Source organism: Psittacula echo (assembly GCF_963264785.1).
Source record: "Psittacula echo genome assembly, chromosome: 1".
Classification (NCBI taxonomy): Eukaryota; Metazoa; Chordata; class Aves; order Psittaciformes; family Psittacidae; genus Psittacula; species Psittacula echo.
The window spans coordinates 90,552,626-90,575,706 of NC_137735.1; the positions used below are offsets into that span (position 1 = coordinate 90,552,626).

At 46.0% G+C, this 23,081-nt stretch overlaps 1 protein-coding gene across 1 annotated transcript; it reads left to right on the top strand.

Annotated features, from left to right (window-relative positions):
* Positions 1–1,811: 1,811 nt before the first annotated feature.
* RTCB (RNA 2',3'-cyclic phosphate and 5'-OH ligase) lies at positions 1,812–12,032 on the top strand. The gene is made up of 12 exons (XM_080635089.1): positions 1,812–1,961; positions 2,059–2,137; positions 2,841–2,908; positions 3,882–3,981; positions 5,207–5,363; positions 5,963–6,119; positions 7,232–7,391; positions 7,712–7,887; positions 8,530–8,718; positions 9,192–9,302; positions 9,989–10,108; positions 11,002–12,032. Exons 1-12 carry the CDS (start codon positions 1,869–1,871, stop codon positions 11,107–11,109), a joined length of 1,518 nt encoding a protein of 505 aa, XP_080491215.1. The 5' UTR covers positions 1,812–1,868; the 3' UTR covers positions 11,110–12,032.
* Positions 12,033–23,081: the final 11,049 nt, after the last annotated feature.

Consider the following 23,081-nt stretch of genomic DNA (forward strand, 5'->3'; position numbering starts at 1 on the left):
AGGCCAAGGACAAGTTGCTTTTAGATAGCTGGTGAAAGGTTAGTTTATGGCTCCATGTGGTACAGTTTCTCTTTCCTTTGAGTAATTGTCGTGGTTTAAGCCCAGGCCATAAATTAGAACCACGCAGTCTACTTCCCCCTCCACTCTTTCTTACCCCCGCTCCTGGAGGGACTGGGAGGAGAATCGAAAGAATGCAACTCCCACGGGTTGAGATAAGAGCAGTCCAGTAACTAAGATATAACACAAATCACTACTGCTACCACCACTAATAATAATGATAAAGGAAATAACAAGGGAAGAGAATACAACACCTCACCACCTGCCGACCGATAACTCCCCCACCCAGCAGCGATCTAGCCCTTCCGGGTACTCTCAGTTCTACATCCTGGGCATGACGTGCTGTGGTATGGAATACCTCTTTGGCTAGTTTGGGTCAGGTGTCCTGTCTCTGCTTCCTCCCGGCTTCTCCTCCTCCCTGGCAGAGCATGAGGCTCAGAAAGTCCTTGGTCAGGGTAAACATTCTGACCAGCAACTGAAAACATCGGCTTTAGCAGTATTATCCCCAGGCCGAAAGTCAAAACACAGCGCTGCACCAGCTACTAAGAAGGAGAAAAAATGACTGCTACTGCTAAACCAGGACAGTAATGATTCCCAAAATGTCTCAGCACTCCAAGGTCTTTTCGCCATGATGTGTGTCCCTGTACACATAAGCCAAATGACCAGGATAAATGTCCTCTCTCTAATAAATGTTAGAAGAAAGATGGCACAGCCCTGCAGTAGCTAGGGCATGTTGGAGAACCAAAGCAAGATGAAGTCAGCTCCAGGCCTCACATGATCAGCACCCCAAAGCTGGGTGGTGCTCCATCCTGCAAGGAAATATCACAGAGCGCTACCCACCTAAGACAACAGTCCCTCCTCCACATTGCACGTGCTGCAGTCGCAGAGGAAGCCTAGAACTGAGCAGGCTCTGTCCTCATCCCCATCACAGTCATAACTCCCCAAAGGGCATCACCTACACATGGCGACCTCTGGAACAGTGCCACCAACGTAGCAATCCACCTTTCCTTTGCCACCTAAAAATCCATCTGCACGCTGCGCTTAGGGCAGCGCTGCCAGGCAGCCCACAAACCACCTCGCATAGTGCAAACGTCCAGCCCCTGCTCCTAAACCTAAGCACCTAGGACAGAAACCTGGTGACGGGCATCACCCACACAAGGTGACCTCTGAAACAGTGCCGCCAGCATGGCAATCCACCCTTTCATAGCCACCTAAAACTCCATCTGTGCACTGGCACACGCCTCTCGCTCCTTAACCGGAGTCTTTTTCAAGCCAGGACTGAGCAGCAAAAAGCTGAGTCCCTCATGCTGAGAAACGCAATGGCTGATGGGGTGCAAGCAGGCTTTGCTTGAGCGTAGCTGAGCAAACCCCACCCACCCGCAGCAGAGCAGGAGTTAAGCGGCTGCAGGCTGACACTGCCCTGCCTCAGGGCGTCGGTCTCTTCTCCCAGGTAATAAGAGACAATCAAGCCCCGAGGGAGAGACAGTGCCTGAGTAAGCCGGGTGGCCTGGAACGGCCCCGGGCCGGCCGTAGAGTTGAATGCAGCAAGCGGGCGGCCTCCCCTAGTGCGTCCCGGCCCTGACGCGGCGAGCCCGCTTCTGCACCTCGAGTCTTTACCGGGCCTCCCCCGACGAAAGGGGGCTCCCACCAGGGGGCGCCGGAAGCCAACAGCTCAGCAGGAAGTTTGATCGTCGGCGGCTCCCGTCCGCTGCGCGTTTCGGCGTGACCCTCGGCGGCCGCCGTCAGTTCGTGCTTCGGCGCGGTGGTGGCGGCGGTGCTGACGGAGAGCAGTCGGCAGGAGCGGTGCCGCCATGAGCCGCAGTTACAACGATGAGCTGCAGTACCTGGACAAGATCGACAAGAACTGCTGGCGGATCAAGAAGGGCTTCGTGCCCAACATGCATGTGCGTGGGGGTGGGGGGACTCAGCCCTAGGGGGACTGGGATGGTTGGGTTGTCCCGGCCTGGTGCCGGTCTCCATCCCTGACAGCTCTCCCCGCAGGTGGAGGGTGTTTTCTACGTGAACGACCCGCTGGAGAAGCTGATGTTCGAGGAGCTGCGCAATGCCTGCCGCGGAGGAGGTGAGCGTGGAAGGGGGAGAGAGCGCGGGGCCTCTGCCCCGGGACTGCGCTCACACGCTCCTTGCTGTGGCCTGTCTGAGCGCCTGGGATCGCATCGAGCTGCCCGTGGGTCCTGAGGGGGCCAGAGTGTAGCAGGGGCAACGGGGCGGGCCCCGTGTATGTCCCGGCTGGCACGTGTGGAGGGACAGCAAACAGGGATGAGTTCTCACACTTTGACAGCCACTGCGTGCCAGGCATGTCGCCTACAGCTGTGGCATGTCTTGTGCCCAGATCAAATGTGTAGATGTGTAGGCACTGACTTGGTGGTTGCCCTCTGTGGTCCAGAGCATTCCTGAATGCCTGCTGTCAGAATTTGCTTTAGTGGGGGCTATAACTTGGGCTTGTCTGCTGTGTGGGGCTGAAGCGCAGGGCTGGATCCAGATGTGACAGCTGGCATGGCACTAACAGTGTGTGGCAGGTAGCACTCTTCTGTTGTGAGCATGGATCGGTCTGCAGTGGTTCTAACACAGCAGGAGAACATTAGCGTAATGCCTCATTTAATTAAGCTGCAGATCGTGCATAATGGTAGGTGCTTTATGCCAGATTGCAATACTTGCTGGTGGCTGACTTCTGACTTGCCAGTGTTTTGAGCATCTTGTTTATGATTGTGATTATTGCAGTAAATTATCAGATTACTTACCTTTTGTTTTTTCGTGTTCTTCAGGTGCAGGTGGCTTTTTGCCTGCTATGAAACAGATTGGGAATGTGGCTGCATTACCCGGCATTGTTCATGTGAGTAACTGCTCTTAAAATCGGTTCTTTCTTCGGTTTCTGTTTGCCAGGGATTTATTTCTGAGCCAAGAGATTTCTTGGTGATGGCAAGAATAGGCAGAAGAAGCACATATCCCACTGAAAACTACTGTACGGTGACTGTTTAATACACATTGAAAAGTTCCAATTTCTGACAGGTTTCTGTGTATTTGGGGCTTTATGTTTGTTTGCTCAAATAAATTGTGGAATGCTGTTTGTGGCATCCTAATCTAGCCTGGCAAGTTTAGATATCCTTTGGTCTTGTGTAGAAACATATTCTTACTTTCTCTAATTAGTAATAATATGAAAAGGTTCATCCTGAAAAGGATGACTTTTTCCTGCCTATAGGGTGCAGTCTTTGGTTGTTGTTCAGTGACAGATAGGAAGAGAAAATGCTGACTGTTTTATGATTCCATTCCATAGCATTGAACTCGTCCCTTGTTACATTTGCAGTATTTAAATATTGCATATGTCTCTAGATGAAACTTAGTAAAGATTAACTCATCCTCACTTTTATGTCTCTGCTTTATGCTACCAGTAAGCTATTGCCTGCATAAATTTTGAATGCAAGGACTCTTCAGCCCAAGAAAAAGCTAGATTAGAATTCATCTTGAGATCACAATTCCTACATTTAAGTGCTTAAGTTCCCCTTAGGTTTTCTTGATATCTGGTCAGCAGAGCCAAGAGGGCTTCTCAGATGACTGGCCACGGGATGTTTGCTTCAGAGTGAGATCTGTACTCTGCTTTATTTGACTGTCCTGTAACTGCTGAAGTTTAGATACTTACTTCACCTGAACCAGTGTGTTTATTTCATCCACATCTGAACATCCATCGTCTTTTTGGTATATTTGTTTACTAATGTGACAACCAGTGCCACAAGGCAAAACATAACCAAGATGACGCTGTGCAGGGTCGAAATTCATACGACTTCACAATTCCCTTCATTCTCTTTCAGAGATCTATAGGTCTTCCAGATGTCCACTCTGGCTATGGGTTTGCCATTGGCAACATGGCTGCCTTCGATATGAATGATCCTGAAGCAGTGGTTTCACCAGGTAAGGATGACTGACTTCATCTGCACTGAGAAATACCTGGGATGGCACAAAACCACTTTATGAAATGACAGGTCTTTACTTCATGTACAGAACCAAAGCAAAAAAAAAAAAAAATAAAAAAAAATAGGGAGTTAAAAGATGCCTAGTTCTTGCATTCAGAATCTTTATGGAGCAGGTGATTACACTGAAAACATCTAAAAAGTATAGAGAGAATGGCCCTTGTGTTTGTGGCTTGGGCTCATGATATCCCACCGTTTTGAATGGAGAGACAAGGCTTTCAACTTGGGCTTCACCAGGTTGATAAAAAAACTGATTATTTCCTTTGAGCAATGTTTAAAAACTTCTACTGAGAATATTTCTACTCTTGATTAAAAATGTGACTTTAAAATATGTCCGTCTTTTTAATCAACACCTGGGTCTTTACGTCCTGCTGGTCGGGAGATGCTTTTGTGGTTGTCATGCAATATGGTATTCATGTTTCAGGTTTGCTTCAGTCAGTTTCAATGTTTCTGATTGGCTCAAACCCAGGATCTCTTAGTCTGGTATCCCCTCTTCTGACACTAGTTAATACCAGAACCTTCATACTAAAGGTGGTATGAGTGATCTTTCACATTAGGCCTTGCCCTGCAGTATTTATTTTTATTAAATAGTAAAAGTTAAGCAAAAGCACTAAGCACTGAAGTTTAGTATTTCTTGTAAGTATTTATCACTTATTATAACTAGTTATTATTATTCCAGTGAAGATTCAAAAAGGACTTGCTTTTGAGAACATCTTACAGCAGGGAGCCATGCTAGGATCTGTCACTTCTGACCTTAGGCAGAAGAACAGGAACATCCTCTCTACTTTCTGTGGGCAGCATGTTTTATAATTGTGTCTACTTTGTCAACTTGCTGGAGCAACTTGGTAGATGCAGAGCTCTGTAGGTAAATGTACAGCTGTGTCTGCAGAGCATATGCTCGAGACTCAAAACCTGGGGGGTTTTTAAGAGTTTTCAAGTCTACATTTTTGGCTGTCTTGAAATCTGGGGCTCCCTGTAATTCTATTAAGATGATACTTACTGCAGTTCTGCTTTTTTTCCCCAGTATTGTGTCAGAAAGCAGGTGTAAGATCAGTGTTTAGTGCTGCTCCCTGTCAGAGGGACACTGATTTAAGATGAATATTCAGCAAGTGCTCACCATCAGCGTGCTTTCTTTATTAACCTCATGGCTTTTTCCACACTTCTAGGTGGTGTCGGATTTGACATTAACTGTGGTGTCCGCTTACTGCGTACAAATTTGGATGAAAGTGATGTGCAGCCTGTGAAAGAGCAGCTTGCTCAGGCTATGTTTGACCATATTCCTGTTGGTGTTGGCTCCAAAGGTGTCATCCCCATGAATGCCAAGTAAGAAACTGACTTTGTGCACATGTTACTGGCGGGGACATCTCTGGTGTTTATTTTGATGAAAGATTCATCAGTGGGAGACTTTAAGAAAGAAAAAGTAATTCTCCTTCCAGTCTTTCTGCTTATGTGCTTCACCAGGAGGACTGGCATAATCATCAGTGCACAAAGCCAGGTGTTTATTCCATCATTTAAAACCCTGTAACAACTAAAAGGTCTTCAAAGGTTCTTATTTCTTCTGACAGAAAACCTCCATGAACCTTTTTTGAAAGGGATGAGAGAGAAAATAGGCTATTCCCCACACAACAAAGAGGAGAAAGGAATGACCCATCTGAAGTTAATATATTTGTAGAGCTTTTTCATGAAGTATTAAGATGTTGAACTTCTTGCTAGAAGTTAGGGGCTCATCATCAAATCATAGAATTACTTAGTTTGGATGGGATCTCTTGAGGTCATCTCTTCCAACTCCTTGCATGAAGGAGAGCTAACTCTGAAGGTAGGTCTAACAACAAAGTTACATCAGGTTGATCAGGGCCATATCCAGTGGCATTCTGAGTATATCCAAGGATAACCACCTTATGTGGGTGTTTTGATAATTGCAGGGATTTGGAAGAGGCACTAGAGATGGGTGTGGACTGGTCTCTCCGGGAGGGCTATGCCTGGGCAGAGGACAAGGAGCACTGTGAGGAATATGGAAGGATGCTGCAGGCTGATCCCAACAAGGTCTCCTCAAGAGCAAAGAAGAGGGGCCTGCCTCAGGTAATACTGTGTTTCTGGAGGGCTGTAAGGACTCCCAGGGTTCAGTTATAAAGGTTAGCAAGTAATTCTCTAATTTTGTGTCTTTTCTTGAAATTCTGCGTAGCATTTCTGGGTAGGGAGAAAGGTGAGATGGTGCAGCCCTTTCTGCATAATTCTTGACAGAACTTTAACATAGGGAAATGATACTGGACGTACCCAAGGTCCCTGAGGCCATCTTTCATCAGTTAAAACCTGGGACTGGAATTCATGTTCAGTGGCATTTCCCCATCCAGATGGAGTTTTGTTTTTAAGAAGTGGGCAAGTTACTCTGCAACTTTTCTTCTTGTTTGCTCAGCGAGTTAATAGCATGCCAAAGAAGGGTATAATAATAAATAGAACTAGCTCGTAACTTTCAATTGCAGTTCAAGGGCAGGATTTCATTTCTATACATAGTATCTCGTTGCTCTGTGTGCGACACTTTTGAGATGGCTATAATCATGCTACATTTGTAAAGCTTGCTTTTATATGACGACTTTTATGAACTGTGGTACTCCAAGATTATAGCATTCTAACCTGACAGTAATCTTCCGTCCTCAGTTTTCACATTTGCCTTGCAAGTAAATGATCATCTGTTACGGAGTTGAAAAAATTTGGTCTTGGAGATTGAATATCTTGCTTTAATCTACTGAAAGGTTCAAAGTACGTAATTAACAGGATGTTGTACCTTACTTGGTTACAGCTCCACAATGATAAGACTATATGTCTGCCTTGCCTATACAAATGGATGATCAATTCCCAATACTCTGTACTATTCCCATCTTTCAACTAAGCCTGAGTAAGTTGGAAAAAAGTGGTGGCAGAGGCTGTAGATCCTGGTCCTTCTGTTTAATCGCAGTCTTGTTCCTAACAGTAAAAGTAGTTATAAATTTGAACAAAGAGAACAGTGATGATGCTGCTGTGTTCTACTTCCTTTCAGTTTATATGGAGATTTGGGGGGTTTTTTCCTAGAAAAGCTTCTAAAATCAAAAGCTTGCTGTAGAAATTTGCCCTACTGCCCATATTCCCGTAGCTCACGCCTTTGCTCCCAGAGGCTGCTTTACTAGCACTTCTAATCAATGTGTTGTGGTTGACAGCTGGGGACCCTGGGAGCTGGAAATCATTACGCCGAGATCCAAGTTGTGGATGACATTTACAATGAATATGCTGCCAGGAAGATGGGCATTGACCACAAAGGGCAGGTGTGCGTGATGATCCACAGTGGCAGCAGAGGTCTGGGCCACCAAGTTGCTACAGGTATGGTCTGACTGGCATAGGTAACTGGAGTGAAGCAAACTCTTCAGCATGATCTTGTCCTTGACAGTAAACTCCAGCAGCAAAAAGCATTTCTCAGAGTGCAATTGCTGAGTCTACTCTGAATTGCCTTGACAGAGGTTGTCTGTTTGCAAACAATTGATAAGGTTCTGCCACAGATTTGCTTTTGCATTTGAGAAGACACCATAGGTTTGAGCCTTGGGCAGATGAGCTCAGTTTTAGAATATAAATTATAGACATCCATCTCAACAGATTGAAACCAAATTAGGAAGTCGCTTTGTCTTACTGTGTTTATTTCCCAGATGCATTGGTGGCTATGGAAAAAGCTATGAAACGGGACAAAATCATAGTGAATGATCGCCAGCTGGCATGTGCCAGGATTTCTTCTGCAGAGGGGCAGGATTACTTGAAGGGAATGGCAGCTGCTGGAAACTATGCCTGGGTCAACCGCTCTTCTATGACTTTTCTAACAAGACAGGTAGGACCAGAGTTGTCTCTGATGCAGAGATTTTGATATGCATCTCCTGCTTTATCCCAGGCATACGGAACACAGAGAAGCTGCTGTGTTTAATGTGATTTTATGCTTCTTATTTTATTTATTTATTTATTTATTTATGCTTTTTATTTTATGCTTCTTAAACTGTGTTTTCTGGAGAGACTTACACAAAGCTCCAGTCATTACAATCTGTCTAAATCCTCTCAACATCACTGGATTGTACTTGCAGAAGCCCCTTAAGCAGTATTTTTTAAAATGCCTTGAACTGGAAGAAAAGGATACAAGAAAATTGTTTTTACACTGCTAAAGCCATCTTTTCAGAGCTGCAAGAATTTATCTTGTCAGTATCTGGCTGAATTCCAGCATTAGAGCTGCCAATGGGCAGATGAACAATCTAGATAGTCCAGTTCTGTCACACACACATTTGTTGTATCAAATGCCATTCTGGCTGGATTCAACTGATGTTTTTTACCTGCCATGCCAAGTGTTCAGGTCACTGACTTACCATATGAAACACTTTCAAGCAGATTTCTTCCTTTTAATTCTAAACAGATTGTAACTCTTCCACATATACATAGCAGTTATCTTTTTGTAGTTAACATCCTGGTTTGGTCTCTTTTTTAGGCCTTTGCCAAAGTCTTCAACACAACCCCAGATGACCTTGATATGCATGTTATCTATGATGTGTCTCACAACATTGCCAAAGTAGAGCAACATGTAGTGGATGGAAAGGAGCGGACTCTGCTGGTGCACAGAAAGGGATCAACCAGGGCCTTTCCTCCTCACCATCCTCTTATTGCTGTTGATTATCAAGTAAGTTTAACTGTGGGAGAAGTAAATTAGGAAGACAGTTCTGGATGGATTGGACAATTCATCTCTGTCCCTAACAGAGATCTAATGCCGTGAGTTCCTTTTTTGAGCTAACAGCACTGGAACCCTAGTGGGATGGCAATATACTGCTTGTCTGAGTGTTAGATCTTCGGGGCACTGAGCTCTCTCTTCTGCTCCACACCCACAAAGGCTGGAATATCATGAAGAGAAAGAAGTGTTTCATACCTAGGGCAGGCTTCAGTGATTTGCCTTGTCTTTGTGTTGGACACAAGTCTTTTGATCTGCTGGTCTGCATTAGTTCTCCAGAATCCTTGATACCAAGCACCCAAGGCAAGCAGGGATGCTCTGGGGGAATGTGAATCTGACTTCCTTTTCTGGAGATACGGTTCCTTTCAGGCTTTTATTAGGAATGAGTTTAAGGCTTTTTCTTGTGACTTAAAACTTTGCATCCACAGCTGACTGGACAGCCTGTTTTGATCGGCGGGACTATGGGCACCTGTAGCTATGTTCTTACTGGCACAGAGCAAGGCATGACTGAGACCTTTGGAACTACTTGCCATGGAGCTGTAAGTCAAAAAGTGATAGGAAGGGACTGGAATGGGACTATCATTCAGAGAACAGGGTTGTTCAAGGGTCATCCAATGTGTGATTCATCCTTTGGTCATACCACTAGAGAGTAGCCTTGCCATAGTAATCCCAGCCCAGGAGGACTGCAGGCTAGAAGTCCTTTATGTTACTGAGTAGTTTTCACTACTCCTGCAGAAAATCTAGGGGGCAAGGCAAATGGTAGGGTGAAGATGTGGAGAATGAACTCCTTTTACCAAATTCTGGTATCTGTGAGCTAACAAGAAAGATTAACTGTGCTGAGGCTGTCCTTATAAAACTCCTCAGTAGTTAGAATAAGGTATTTCCTTTCCTACAGTTTACAGTGTGAGAGGATGATTGAGGAAGAGAAATAGCTTCGAGTAAGATTTTGACTTCTGAACACTGTCTGACAAGTGGTGTAGGTAGAAAGACACTTGCAGACTAGTATGTTATACACATGGAGCTTTCCTAGCCATCATACCAGATGCGTGATTCTGCAGGAGCCCATCACCTAAAGTCTAAATTAATTTCTTGGTTTGTGGCTTACTGTGGTCTATGCTCTCAGCCATTCTGTGTTTATAATGTAATCATGTTCTTCTTTAATAAGAAAGAGTTCTGGTTTTGCAAACCACTAAAAACAATTGTAACTAACAAAACTGCTGTCTAGGGTCGTGCGCTGTCTCGAGCCAAATCTCGCCGTAACTTGGACTTCCAGGATGTATTGGACAAGCTGGCTGACATGGGCATTGCCATCCGTGTGGCTTCTCCCAAACTGGTCATGGAGGAAGTGAGTTTAATACTTCATTATATGAGAGGAAAAAGGGGGTCTTGCTCTTTAGCTAAATGCCCATCCCTTACTCGTTTTTTAGCAGGGCTATGTGATTGCTAGTACCCTAAATATAGAGCTTGAGCTGTTTAACTTTTTGAAAAGTGCATTCCGTGCTGAAAGGGGAGATGCCTGTTTGACAGGTTTTTGGGGGTATGGCTTTTTCCTCTTCCCCCTGGCAATAGGGATAATTACTAATTGACCTTGAGAAATCTTTGTGTGAGCATCATGAAAATAGTTATAAGAGATCTGCCTCTTTTAAGATGAATTTCTATATTTGATCAAGAAGAAGAGAACTCTAAATGCTAGATACTTTGACTATTATGACTTCCAGTTCTTCTACAGAGTGTCTTTTCTGTTCACAACCTCATTCATAGAAGCGCATTAATCATTTGGAAGTATGCTGTTAGTGCTGTTGGTGTTAAAATCTCTATTTAAGAGCAGCTTCCCTGTCAGAGTGCTGGAGGGGAAACCCTGATTCCTGTCACTAAGGGACAGTGAGGATAAATCTTAAAGGCTGTCTGTAAGGAGGAAGTTGGAATCAGTTCCTGCCAGATAATGAGGCCTGACATTCTCACATGCTAGTGGGCTGGATTATCTGAGCATATAGGGAAAGCTGAACCAGCATAGCTAGTATTTTATTTGAAATATGGTGAAAGCTTATTTGGAAACCTAAGTGTCTCACAGATTTCTCAGATATGTAAGGCGGCCAGATTCTCAATCTGTTCACCTCAATACATATGACTCTATTTTTGTGAAGAGAGGCTATCAAAAGCCTACGTCTAGCTTCCTGTGACTTTGGGTTGTTTATAGTTTTGTCTTTTGTTTCATTCCCTTCTCTCTTCCTCCTCCAGGCACCAGAGTCTTATAAGAATGTGACAGATGTGGTTAACACCTGCCACGCAGCTGGCATCAGCAAAAAAGCCATTAAACTGAGACCTATTGCTGTTATAAAAGGTTAGGAACTGTCAAGGCAGCAGAAACTCACCGACATCTCCAGGCCTTACAAAACTGACTGGAACTGTCGTCTTCCCACACCTCTTGGACTCTGTAGGACACTCAGATATCACAGCCCTGTTCTGGAAACACAGCAGTTGAGGATAACCCCTATTTTTAACCACTCCTAGGCATAATTAATGGCCCCCTCCTTGTACAGTGTTCTTTTCTTGTGAGGAAAGGGCAAAGAATTAAGTAAGTCTTGATTTTTATATGCAGTTCCTCCTCCATTTGCCTCATGATTCCATAGGCAGGACTTCAAGCTTGCCTGAGTTGTCACTAATTGCTGCAAGACCACCTCCATCAGTGAAGAACCAGACCTGCTTTCTCCACACCTGAGTGCCTGAAGCTCTTTCAGCGTATGGAAATACTCTGTTAGGCAGAGTATAGCACTCCTGGGGAGGGAGAGGTTGCTCTGTTTGCAGATATCTTTATGCATTGTCTCTATTGTTACATGCTTTGTGGCAAATGGGTAAGAAATCTGGAGTTGGGAGTGGTCTTCTGCTTGGGTTGAGAGGGACTAGCTAGGCTTCAGGCACAGTCCTTCCCTCTGCCTGCACCCTCTCCCATTTAACGGAGCACCTGGTGTACTTGGCTCAGTACAAGAAGGTGTTCCATGGTCTTTCTGGAAATGACAGTAGGACTGAGTATGTTGCTTTGAGAAGTTTTGTTTGCCCAGTAAAAGTTGTGACTTCACAATTGTAGATGTGCTAATCCAACATTTTGCAAATTTGCATGTAAAAGTTGGGTTGGGTATCATCCAACTGCTCACTGTGTCCTAAAGTCCAATTGCAGGTTCACGCACAGTATGATGTAACTTCTGATGTTTCTTTTGCTTTCATTAAGCAAGACTCAAGGGGAAGCTGACGATTCCCACTGGATCATTTTGGAATTTACAAATAAAATGGGAAGATGGACACAGCAGCGTTTCTTTGTCATATTTGTTCTGTGGCTAAAATGTTTGTTTTCCACTTTTAAGTACATGCATGAGCTTGAAACCCATCATTTTGTGACTTCAGCTGATGGATCTTGCAAAGAAATGTGCAGATGGCATAACTGCTTGCAGGCTATAAAAGAAGGGCAGCACAGTGCTGTTTTCTCAGCTTGGTTATGACAAGAGTATGATGGCTATTATTTGTCTTCCTTGGGGCCTGCTGGGTCCACCTCACTGGAGAGGGGATGGGGCTTGCCTGTAAGTCTGTATGCAGACGCAAGAGGGCGGCTGGAGGAAAACCTGAAAGCAGGAGTGGAGCCTTGCCAGGGACTCTTGTAAAAAGGAGCAGATAGTGATTGATGGGACTCGAATACCTTTTGATAAAACATCCCTTTAAGTTTAGGATCTTAGCTGAAAACTGTTGATCTCAGGGAGGCATAATGGCATTTTACTGCTTAATTGCTTTGTGCTTATTGGTTTCTTAAGTTCAAATACCATATTTGCTGCAGGTTCAGAAGCAGCATGTGCAGTTATAGTCACTGCTGTGAGTCCATGGGGGTCAAACACAGTTCTCCTTTCAGCCTTTACCTACCATTGCCATCAAGAGAAATATTTCCATTTCTTACAGGCAGAAATCACATGTACCATGGAGGTGGTCTCATATGTATGCCTGAAGTCTGATCATCAGTATTTATGCATTAGCAGTCAAGAGCACAAGAAGTAGTGCCAGTTTCGGTTTCCTGTTGCAAACCTAGTACTTGTTTTGGTTATATGTTGTGCTGTATGGAGAAGAGTGCTGGTTTCCTAACCACCTAAATAAGAAGGAAAATGTTGTCTCCCAGTGCTTTGTTTAAACCTGCATGTTTCTCTCATTCAAGTCTGGCTTTTTTTCTCCAAATCAGGCTGTCCACTAGTTTGGGGTTTTTTTAATCTGCATTTTAAAAGTGAATTTTAAAAATTGGAAAGTAGGGAAGGCACACAATATTAAAATTCACGTGCTGCAATACAGGTGGATCTGCGGAAGCATTTTGCCAGCACCAAAGAGAATGCAGTTATTGAACCCTCTCTGCTTCCATGGAAGGAAATACCTGTTAACGGATGATGTGCTTCCCTCCCTCCCTCAACAGGCCAACAAAGCTTTGGTGAATGATCGTTAGAGTCTTTTTTCTTCTGTTTTTCGGTGGGAAACTGCAGGTAGAGCTGTGGGTACACCACACCCCCGGAGCTGTTGCACACCTCTGTCGGCCACAGACACTCCTCTGTTCCCCACCTAAGTGTGGTTAATTCACTCGTGACTTGTGGCAGAGGTTTTCTGGCCCTGGGGCTTGCACAGGGTGTCTGCATAAAGTCTGCCTTCAGCCGGTGCAATAAAACCAGTCCTTGAACGCAGGCTTCTTTTTGGTGAGAACAAATAGCTCACTGCATTTATCTTGCTCTCTGCTTGCCAACAGGGTCGTTTAACTTATAGATTGGACCTGTCGAAACAGAGCTAATGCCTCTGGGAAGTAGAAGGTATCATCGCTGGTGGCAGCTTGAGTGGGACCTTCCTTCTCTGTGCTCACAGAGCTTGCTGCAGGCACTGGTGCTGTGCAAAGACAGTGAGCACAGGCAAGTGCTTCCTCTCTTGCTGGGAACTGACTGTTAGCAGTGCACTTGGGCTTGTGCAGGTAATGTTCCCATCACAGCATTAACACCAAATAGAGAAGCACTTGGGTTTTTTGCTGCTGGTGAGTGACTCTTCCATAAACTCCTTCTCCTTGACTTGGTTAAACTTCGTGTACTCAGTCTTCCCTAAGGGACGCCAGGACCTAGCAAGGTACACGCTTGCGGTGCTATCTGCTGTGGTATATTTGTGCTGTATCGCACACCCCACTGATAGGTAACCGGATGTCTAACCTGTGTCTTGGTTATCACCATCCTAAGTCCCCTGGGAGTTTTCTTTCTCCTCTGCTTTAACTTTCCTCTCCCTGCTTTAAACACTGCTCCGCACACACCGCTTCCTCGCTCCTCCGCTGGTGGTCCCAGGCTGGTGTTCTGACCCAGGAGGAACAAGTGATCTCTGACACATCTCTGGCTGCAGGCACCCCCTACTCTCTCCTCCGCTCTCCTTTGTTCCTCTCAAACATAAACACACTTAACTGGCCTCTTCTCCCTCCACCCCCAGTCTTCAAAGCGATCAGACACAGCAATATTCCTCCTGCGGCATGTGCTAACATGCTCCCTTGCTTGCAGAGGAAGGCTTCAATTAAACAGCGGGCCCTGCCTGTACCTTACATTCACTTTGCTCTCTTTAGCCCTGTCCTAGCGAGGGGTTTTGATCACCAGCACCTCTGGTTCTGCCTGGAGAGGTGGCAGCGGGAGGTGTATGGCAGAGAAGCAGGAGCTCCACAGCCAGGTCCCTGCACTGTGGGAGGGAGAGGAGATGGCACGCACAGAACACCAATAATGATGTGGTTTCTGCTGGGGGCTTTGGTTTTTAATTCCAATACGTAACAGAAGGATGGGGGTCATTCCCTGCAGTGCAGAGCAGTGTGTGAGTGAGGTGGGAGAGCAGAGGGCACAGAAAAGCCTCTGGTCTCCTCTAGACACATGGGCAACTCGGCTTCCTCAGGCACCAACCAAGCAATTCCCCGCCTGAGCTGCTGCGTCTGGCTTTCCTGGTGCTGAGCACATCCCCGTTGTGCTGCACCCTCACTCCTCAAACCCAGGAGACCGCCTTCAGGTCATGTTGTATATAAAGTTCAGAAACCAAAATAATCACTAGGCTTAATTGCAGAGATTAGGACCAGGAAAGGGAAGCTGAGACATCTGCCAGCACTTAATCTAACATTTACTAGCTTAGCAAAAGACATGAAGGGTCTGGGCTGCCCCCATACTGAGGGGTTTGAGTCAGCCTTGTGATGGAGCCTGTTCCCAAACAGAGGTGCCAGGGACTGCCTGAGTTGTTTCCCCCCATTCTCCCACCCCATCTGAGCTACAGCCAGCACCTGGCTCTCTGCTTAAGGCTCAGCTTTGCCCCACAGGTTATTGCAAGGGACAGAAAATGCTTTCCTCCCTTCTCCCCTCCCTCAGTGCCTGAGAAACCTGAGGCACCAACTCCTTTTTCCCCTCTGCACAAGCATCAGGAAGGCGAAGTGGGAGCCCAGGCTCTTCCCCTCTCTGTTGTCAGCCCCATGGGGTACGAAGTCGGGTAGGTCAGTGTTTCTGCTGTTCCCTGTGAATCGGAAACCTGGCAAACCTGTTCCCTTGCCATGTGTCAGGAAAGGAGGAAGAAATAGATGGGGAGGGCGGCCCTGCAGGCACCCAAGGGGAGGGAAGGGTGCATCTCCCTCAGGGGAAGATGTGGCAGCGGTGGGTGTGTGTGCGATAAGGTCTAAGCCCTGATGCATTAGAGCAGCAGCTTATTACCTGAGTCAATTAAGTGGAAGGAGATCATCACACCTGGGCACTCTCATAGGGAAGAGCCGCCCAGGGAGAATAGCAACCTGCCAGTGGTTGTGAATATACTCACCTGAGAGCAAGGCATGAGGGGTTTAAGACTAAATTTAAGGGGGAAAGGAGGGAGAGGAAAAGCAAGCAAACATAGTAGTTGAAATGAAATTCCATAACTTTCTGTTACCCTTTGCGCAGTTCCAGGCAGAAGGAAGCAGGGAAGGTTTCCCTGCTGGAGGAATGCCTCGCTGGTAAATCGTCTGGTTACCCAGCTCTTGGCTTTTAAGAATTGTAAGCTGTTTGTGCTTTTAATCTTATAACAAAAAAAAGGCAAGCTGGTTGTTTTATTTTTAAATAAAGCTTAATATTGTTGGGCTATAAATTGGCGGCATTCACAGACAAGTTATCACGTTTTAATATCACAGCTAGGCTGATCAGTTCCTTCACTGTTTCCCTGCCAAATCCTTAACCACCTCTTGGATGAGGAAGAAAAAGGTATCACTGTAAATTATTATTCTTTTCCCCCTGGAGGGTATTTGTACCATAGGTGCTGCCAAAGGGATTTTCTCCATTCACTTCTCATAGGAGTGTTTTTTGTCAGGCAGATACAGAAAGGTCCATGACAAGCACTTTCTTCTCCATTTTGCGTATTCTGGAAATCTGTATTTTGAGTCTAGCCCCCAGAGGACTTTGTCTCATTCCAGACAAAAGCTTGTGTGTGTCTGTAGGGCTGGAGCCTGAGCCTGGCAGTGGAGGGGGAACCTCTCCACTCATGAAAAGCTCTTTGCCCAGCCCAAGACATTGTGCTGTGCTGGCAAGAGGGTGCCTTTGAGTGCGGGCAGTGTTGGGCTGGGTGCTGTCAAGCCCCAGTGGGCACCTCCATAGCACAGAATCTTCCCCAGGGAAGGAGATGGCAGTGCTTGTAGGGCACTTGGAGCGGTGAGCAGGGAGGGAGACCCTTGCTCACAGGCACCTGCCATGCCAGGAGCTGTGCACTGCTCCGGAGAGGTTCTGTCTCTCCTGTCTCCTCCATCGTTCCCTGCCTGAGGTCCAGGCAACCTGAGCAAAGCCTCCACAAATCCCATTAGTTCATGAGACACACAGGCTTCTGGCTGCTCTTCCTGCCAGACCCCACAAGCTCTTCCATTAATGGTCAGTGAATGAGGCAGAAGTTTTATCTGGATTGAGAAACACGAAGCCTTGTTTGTGAGACAAGTATTCGTTTCCTTGTCTCTCAGGCAGAAGCTTGATGATTATCAACAGCAGCCAACAGCACCATTGCTGTCTCCTTTCCTCCCTGCTCCTCTGGCACAATGTGAATCTTCCTTCACAGACTGGTTCCTGGAGCGAAAAGTCTGGCATACGGCATTTGGGTACATCTCTAGAGAACAGCTTTCTGTGCTCTTATCCACCACAGACTCGTCCAGCCTCTACCAAGTCACTTCATCTTCCTATGTCTCGGTGCCCTGTCTGCAAATCGGGATAAAAATCACTTCCTTTACTTTCACTTTTTATCTGTTTGGGGTTTTTGTAACATATGTATAATTATCCTATTTAAATACCAAGCTCCAATTCACGGACTGTCTCCTTCTGCACCTATGAGTGCTGCTGAACAATGCAGTACCTTTCCATGGAGCGCAACCCCTGCTGTTGCCTGTGGCTTCCAGCAGACTTATTTTTGCTGATAAAGCCTATTTGACTCATCTAGACTTCACATCAAATTCATCAGTGGGTTTACTTGGGATGGAGGGAAAGGAAGGTGGACCAGGGAAAGGGACGGCATTTGGCTTACACTTTCAGCAGGAAACATCTCAGCAATGCCTGTCAGCATGGGGGTAATGTTTCACTTCACTTTCTGAAGGACTTCAAAAATCTGGAGATCAAACCAAAACACCGCACTTTGGAGAAGAAAACACTTAAGGGAGGCCTTTGGTTCCAGTGGGAAAACAAAACCAAACCAAAACCCTTGTGGATCAACCAGAAATGATTTTCTTCTTCAGCTACTCATGTTTGCCAAGGAAACAAGCAATTAATATCGTGCCATAAGGACTGAAGAGTCCCGAGGCCTCCCCAGCCCTGAGTCAGCCCTGAGGACAAGAAGCCACCTCCACAGCACACAGGGATGACACCCTCGTGATGGTGTCCCCTTAGCTCTGCCCTTGTCACTCGCTGCCTGCGTCTGCCTTCTCCCTGGTGCAGCAGAGGATGAAAGGCTGGATTCAGTGTGGTTTGGGTTCAACTCACCTTCCACAGCGCCCGGCGGACCTGCCTCCCTCCTCCCCATCTTTGGTGACTCGGCCAAAGAATTTTAATCTCCATGGTCTGTCTGTAGTTGTAAAATATAATACCGATGGAGCTGGGCTGGTTTATCCCGGAGCCATGAAGCTGTTGTCAGAAGAAATTGATACACACACTACTGAGGGGGAAAGAAGTGCTGCTGCTGGGAAGGATTTGACTCGAGACGGCACTTCAAATGGAAATACCCCTGTTTGAAGTGGATATGTTTTTCATCTCTACACCTTTCATTTCTTCTACACTCTGTGAGTGAGGACTCGGAGGGTCTGTTTGCAGCAGGAGGATTAGCTCCTGCTTCGGCCCTTGTCTGCTGAAGTTTCCCACCACCAGGATATAGATACACTTATTGTTCGTGGAAGCCCTGGAGAAATGGTGGCTTGGGATGAAGGGATGCTGAGCACCTCAGCCCCAGCCCTCCCGCCCCATGTCTGCAAGCCAGGAGTGCTCCACATCCAACCTGCACTGGGCACGGGGTATCTGTCCACGTACACACTGAGCGTATCCTACGCACTGCAGATCAAATCACAGGGTCTTCCCCTTCCTTCAAAGACATCTGAAGACTAACAGAAGCAGATCAAACATGTAAATTTGAACTGAGATTAATTATACATTTACAACTGGAGGGAAAAGAAGGGGGGAAAAAAAGCTATTAAAGTTTGTCTGCATTAACTATGCCTGTGGGGGTGTTTCTTTGTCTTTGCATGTGATGATACTTCATGAGATACCAGGTCTGGTTCCACCAGATCTCTGGAAAAGCCTTAGAGGCTTCAGGAAACTCTGCAAATGTGTTTCAGCAGGAGAAGGGAAGTGTCGGCACCGCTTCCTCGGAGCACTGGAGGAGCCTTTGTTGAGTGGCTGGAGGCTACTCCTCAGCTCCTAGATTTCAAACAGGTGTAATTATCACTTGGATAGCGTTCAGGACTTGGAGGGAGCTGCCAGATCTTTCATGAGGGGGTGAGTTTGTCCCACTGAAACTAGGGTTAAAAAAAAGAGAAGGGATACGATTTAACCATATAGATGTTGTCTCACCTATATGTCTCACGTCCATAACATGCCAGGTAGAATATACTCCAGTGCTGTCTGATAACCTGGTTTATACACGCTTAACCTTCGGAGCATCTGTGTTGTAATACTTCTATCTATCTAACCTGGCTGAAACAAAGAGGTACTGGAGATTTCTCTACAAAACCTATTCTCCAAAGAGTCCATCCCAAGGAGTCCCATAAAAATATAGCATCTGATCTTTCAGGGGTCACACTGACTCACCAAAGCTTTAGAGCTTTTTTACTCTACCCTACAAACTGCCTTTCCTTACATCTCTCCAAGTAAATTCTAAGTCCATTGGATTTCCATTCACACCTTTCATAGTGTGAGTGCCTACAACCTTCATATCTGCCAAGCCACTTCCCTAATCATGATCAAGTCACTGTCAATATTTAATCATAAGCTTGTGGGCTTTGTTCTCCATATTAAAAGTTGGGGCTAGCTGAAGAGAGAAGTGCTTTCACAAAAAAGTAAAACCAACACTGCCTCTGTTTTGCAGGCATGGTTCAATATAAATAGATTCTTACAGTATTTTCAACTGTATCTTGCAAACAAAAAATGGCCTTCAGAATGAACATTCTCTTATCTGTAAAACTTATTTCAGGTATCAAATAAAACACATAACGTGATGATTCCTGGACACACAGGTTGCTGCTGCTGTAGTCACACCTGAGCAACTTGCTCACTTGGCTGCTGGACTTAGTTACCAAACTCTTTCTCTCTTGCAATTAAGAACTGTGAAGAAAACTCAGCAGTGAGTTTTCCTAGAGGTGCTTTTCCTACTCCGTCCTTCAGCCATGGGAAGTCTGGCCTGAGACCTCACTTCAGACTTCCTCCTTGGAAGCAAATAAAACAACCCTGAGACTGTGAATGTGCTTAGTGTCACCTTCTCAGTAGGCCCATGCGGATGATACGTTAGGATCCTATCCAAACACGTCAAGAGGCATCTCCTTTAACTCTTTTTTTCCAGCCTTTCCTGTCCAGCCGCTCTCTGCAAATGCCTACTCCACACAACGCCACATTGGCCGTGTTGCTGTCACCTACTCCTCACTCTGCATGACCATCTTCTGCCCAGCCACAGCTTCTGATACCCATCACTCCACATACACAATAACTGTATTAGGTTTTGTGGTGATTACGAGATGATGAAATGACCTAAACTGTGACCTCAGTAAAATTCCAGTGAAGTTTGCAGAAAATAACAAAAAAAGGTTTTATCAAAAATGTTTGAACACAATATTTTTTTCTTCAATCACCAAGCCAACACATTCATCTCTGAAAACACTGACCACTCCTACTACAGAGTAATTCAGCCATTGCATGGTGATGGCATTGCAGTTGTTTTTCTTGTCCTTCCAGCACAAGCTCCCCCAACAAAGCTACAACTTGGCACTCTCATGAAAGTCACTTTAGTAAAAATTGAGCCAGCTGGTAACTAAATGAGCTTCACAGACAGCGTACTATAAACACCATTTAATAACGCTACGCTTTATGGGCTTGTTAACGTAAATGGAACTTTTGAAGCTTTCATAGCACTGCAAAATGCAAAGCTACGGAGCACTCTGCATATAAACAGAGGTAAATGCCTTGCATTTGTCAGCATGACATGCTGCAGGTGCTCAGCTTTGATCTAACAGGCCTCTCCAGATGTGCCACCACTGCTTGCACGGGGCATCGCCCCTGTGAACCAGAAGTGCAGCATTATCCAGCTGTGTTGGGAGCATATTGCTGGGGCCAGGGCACTGAGGGATGTGATAGTAGAACTGGGCAGGGCTTTTCATGGCTTTTTGCCTGGCTTTGGCAATTTTTTGCATCAGTCAGCGATGAGGGTGCTCACAGCAAGGAGAATGCTGGTGGCATCACTGGCATGACAGACTGGCAGAGAGACTTCATCCCTGCCACTTTCACTATAACTGTAATATACATGAACAGAATAGATCATAATGGAATGGAATGGAATGGAATGGAATGGAATGGAATGGAATGGAATAGAGTAGAGGGTAAAGTAGAGTACAGCTGATTAGAGTAGAGTAGAACAGAACAGATGCAGATGCAGATGCCAGCTCTGCAATACCAGGTGTGGGTAATGTGCAAGGGCAGATTTATTTATGAGATTCCACTCTCACAGGGAACAAACAGCCCAGTTAGCTCCTGGCAGAGCCATCGCTTCAACCAGCTCCTGGTAAAGTGTTACAGGGACAGCCTGGTGATATTTTCCAGTGAGATGGAGCAGGATCTACTGGCGCTCCCAGCACAGAGGCAGGTGGCAAGAGGGCCACACTGTTATTGAAGCAGAGGGAAAATCCAGGGCTGAAGTAACCTGGGTTAATCACTCAGCCCTGATGGCAGGTGGGCTGAGCTCCCCACCTAGAGCACAGCCTGCTCACAACTGCTAAGCACTTTGATAAGAAATACGCTTGGAGGTATTTTGCAATGATGAACAAGAAAAGATGAATGAGAAGCGATGGTAGGCAGATAAACGTGGTGTGTCTGAGGTGCAGGCAGACAGACTCATCCTCATGCAAATGCTGCGGTTTCAGCCATTTTTGCACAGTGGCTGGTGGTAAAATCATATCGCTGCTGCTTTTCTGATAGGGGTTGACATTTTATTTCCATTTAAATTTTGCTTATTAAGAAGCTCCCTGCCCAGCTGCTGCAAGGCTTGTCCATCTTCATCAAGGGCTGCACATAGTGTGATCAGCAGAGAGGCGTTAGCAAGAAGGGATGCTAAAATCAGGCTGCTGTATGAGAAGAACACAAAATACACAGCTAGGGCATGCTTCTATACCCTTGCCTCTATAGCAGGAGCCACAGCTACAGGGGCTGGGAGAGTAGGAAAAAAATAGGGATTGATGTTGAATAGCAAAATGTAAAGAAAGTGGGCATTATCACCATGATGTAAACCTATGTCCACCCTCTAAAATAAAACAGTAACAGCAGTGAACAGCCCTTGCTACAGTCCTCAGCTTCGTGAGGCTTCTAATCATGACCAGCAGAGCATGCCTAGCCTACAGCTATCTGATTCCTCTTCCTAAAGGATGTGTTACTGCACTGGGTTGGACATTCACAGTACAGACTTTGCCCCTGTCCCCTCACCCCCATTCATGGAGCCCATGCTCTCCTTTTCCCCTGAGATGCCCACGACAATGTCCCCATGGTTTCCAGCATCACTCCTGACTCGCAGCCTGGGGCACAGAGGAGGAGGAAGACAGAGCAGTTCCACTAGTGCAACAGCTCCTTTCGAAGAGACACCTCCTGTGCTTGGCTTTTGTTCATGCTCCAGACTCCTCATCATGGTGCTTGGCTTCTCTTGCTCTCCCCACTATTCCGTTTTGCTCCTTCAGGATTATGGCCCACCCTGTAGTAAAGCCCCAGCCTGCTCCACCTCTCATTTTCAGCCTCGTGGCAGAGACAGCAGATGCAGCTGATCTGGCCAACCTCGTGAGGGATGCCTCAAGTGAGCAAAGCCTCGAGAGGCAAAGCTGATTCCTCTCTAAACTCATGGCTCCCCAGGGCTAAAAATGCCCAGAGGGCAGAAGCATTCCTCCCTTCCAGTGGAGGAGAGTAAGTATGCCATGGGAAGGAGGAAAACACTTCAAATGGTGGAAAACATCCACACTGGGCCAATGGTCATGGCAGGGAAGGAGTCATATCTCTCTCCAGTCCTGTCTATGGCTCCCTGTAAGTCCTGGTCCATGAGAGTCACTGCTTTGCTTGCTCTCATTAGCATTTCTGCTATTCAAATGTCACAGCCTTTTTATTATCTGCACAGTGTTTGCCTGAAAATATATTATCTTTAAGTATTTTTATTTTTCGTACGGATTTAATCCTCCCCAAAAGTATCTTATCTACTTGGTTGCTATTTCCCTTGTCTCAGCCACACAGCTGGTTTGTTATCAAGCAGTGTGCCATACTTCAATACCACTCTCTTTTCTCCCTCCTCTCTGCCACCCTTCCTCTTTTTCCCATGCACAGACACCACAACACACACTCCTGTGTTTATACATCTGGCTTTTTTCATTTATACATCACCCTGTTTATTATCAGTTCAATTCATTAAGCACCACTGAGCTTTAACACCTCTGGGTGTGTGGATGCACACATCACCTCCTCGTGAGTGTTCCCCTGGGATAAACCCTCTGCAGCTGAGCCTGAGACTTCTTCGATGCTTCTTAACTTCAAAAAGCTACATGTAGAAAGCAGCCTAATATAGCATAATTCTGGCAATAAAGC

What these genes read in the sequence shown, in the direction of transcription:
- RTCB (XM_080635089.1), top strand. Translation starts at nt 1,869, where the DNA reads ATGAGCCGCAGTTACAACGATGAGCTGCAGTACCTGGACAAGATCGAC. An exon ending in GGGCCACCAAGTTGCTACAG is followed by an intron (nt 7,392 to 7,711) that starts GTATGGTCTGAC and finishes TTTATTTCCCAG; the next exon opens with ATGCATTGGTGGCTATGGAA. An exon ending in TGACTTTTCTAACAAGACAG is followed by an intron (nt 7,888 to 8,529) that starts GTAGGACCAGAG and finishes TCTCTTTTTTAG; the next exon opens with GCCTTTGCCAAAGTCTTCAA.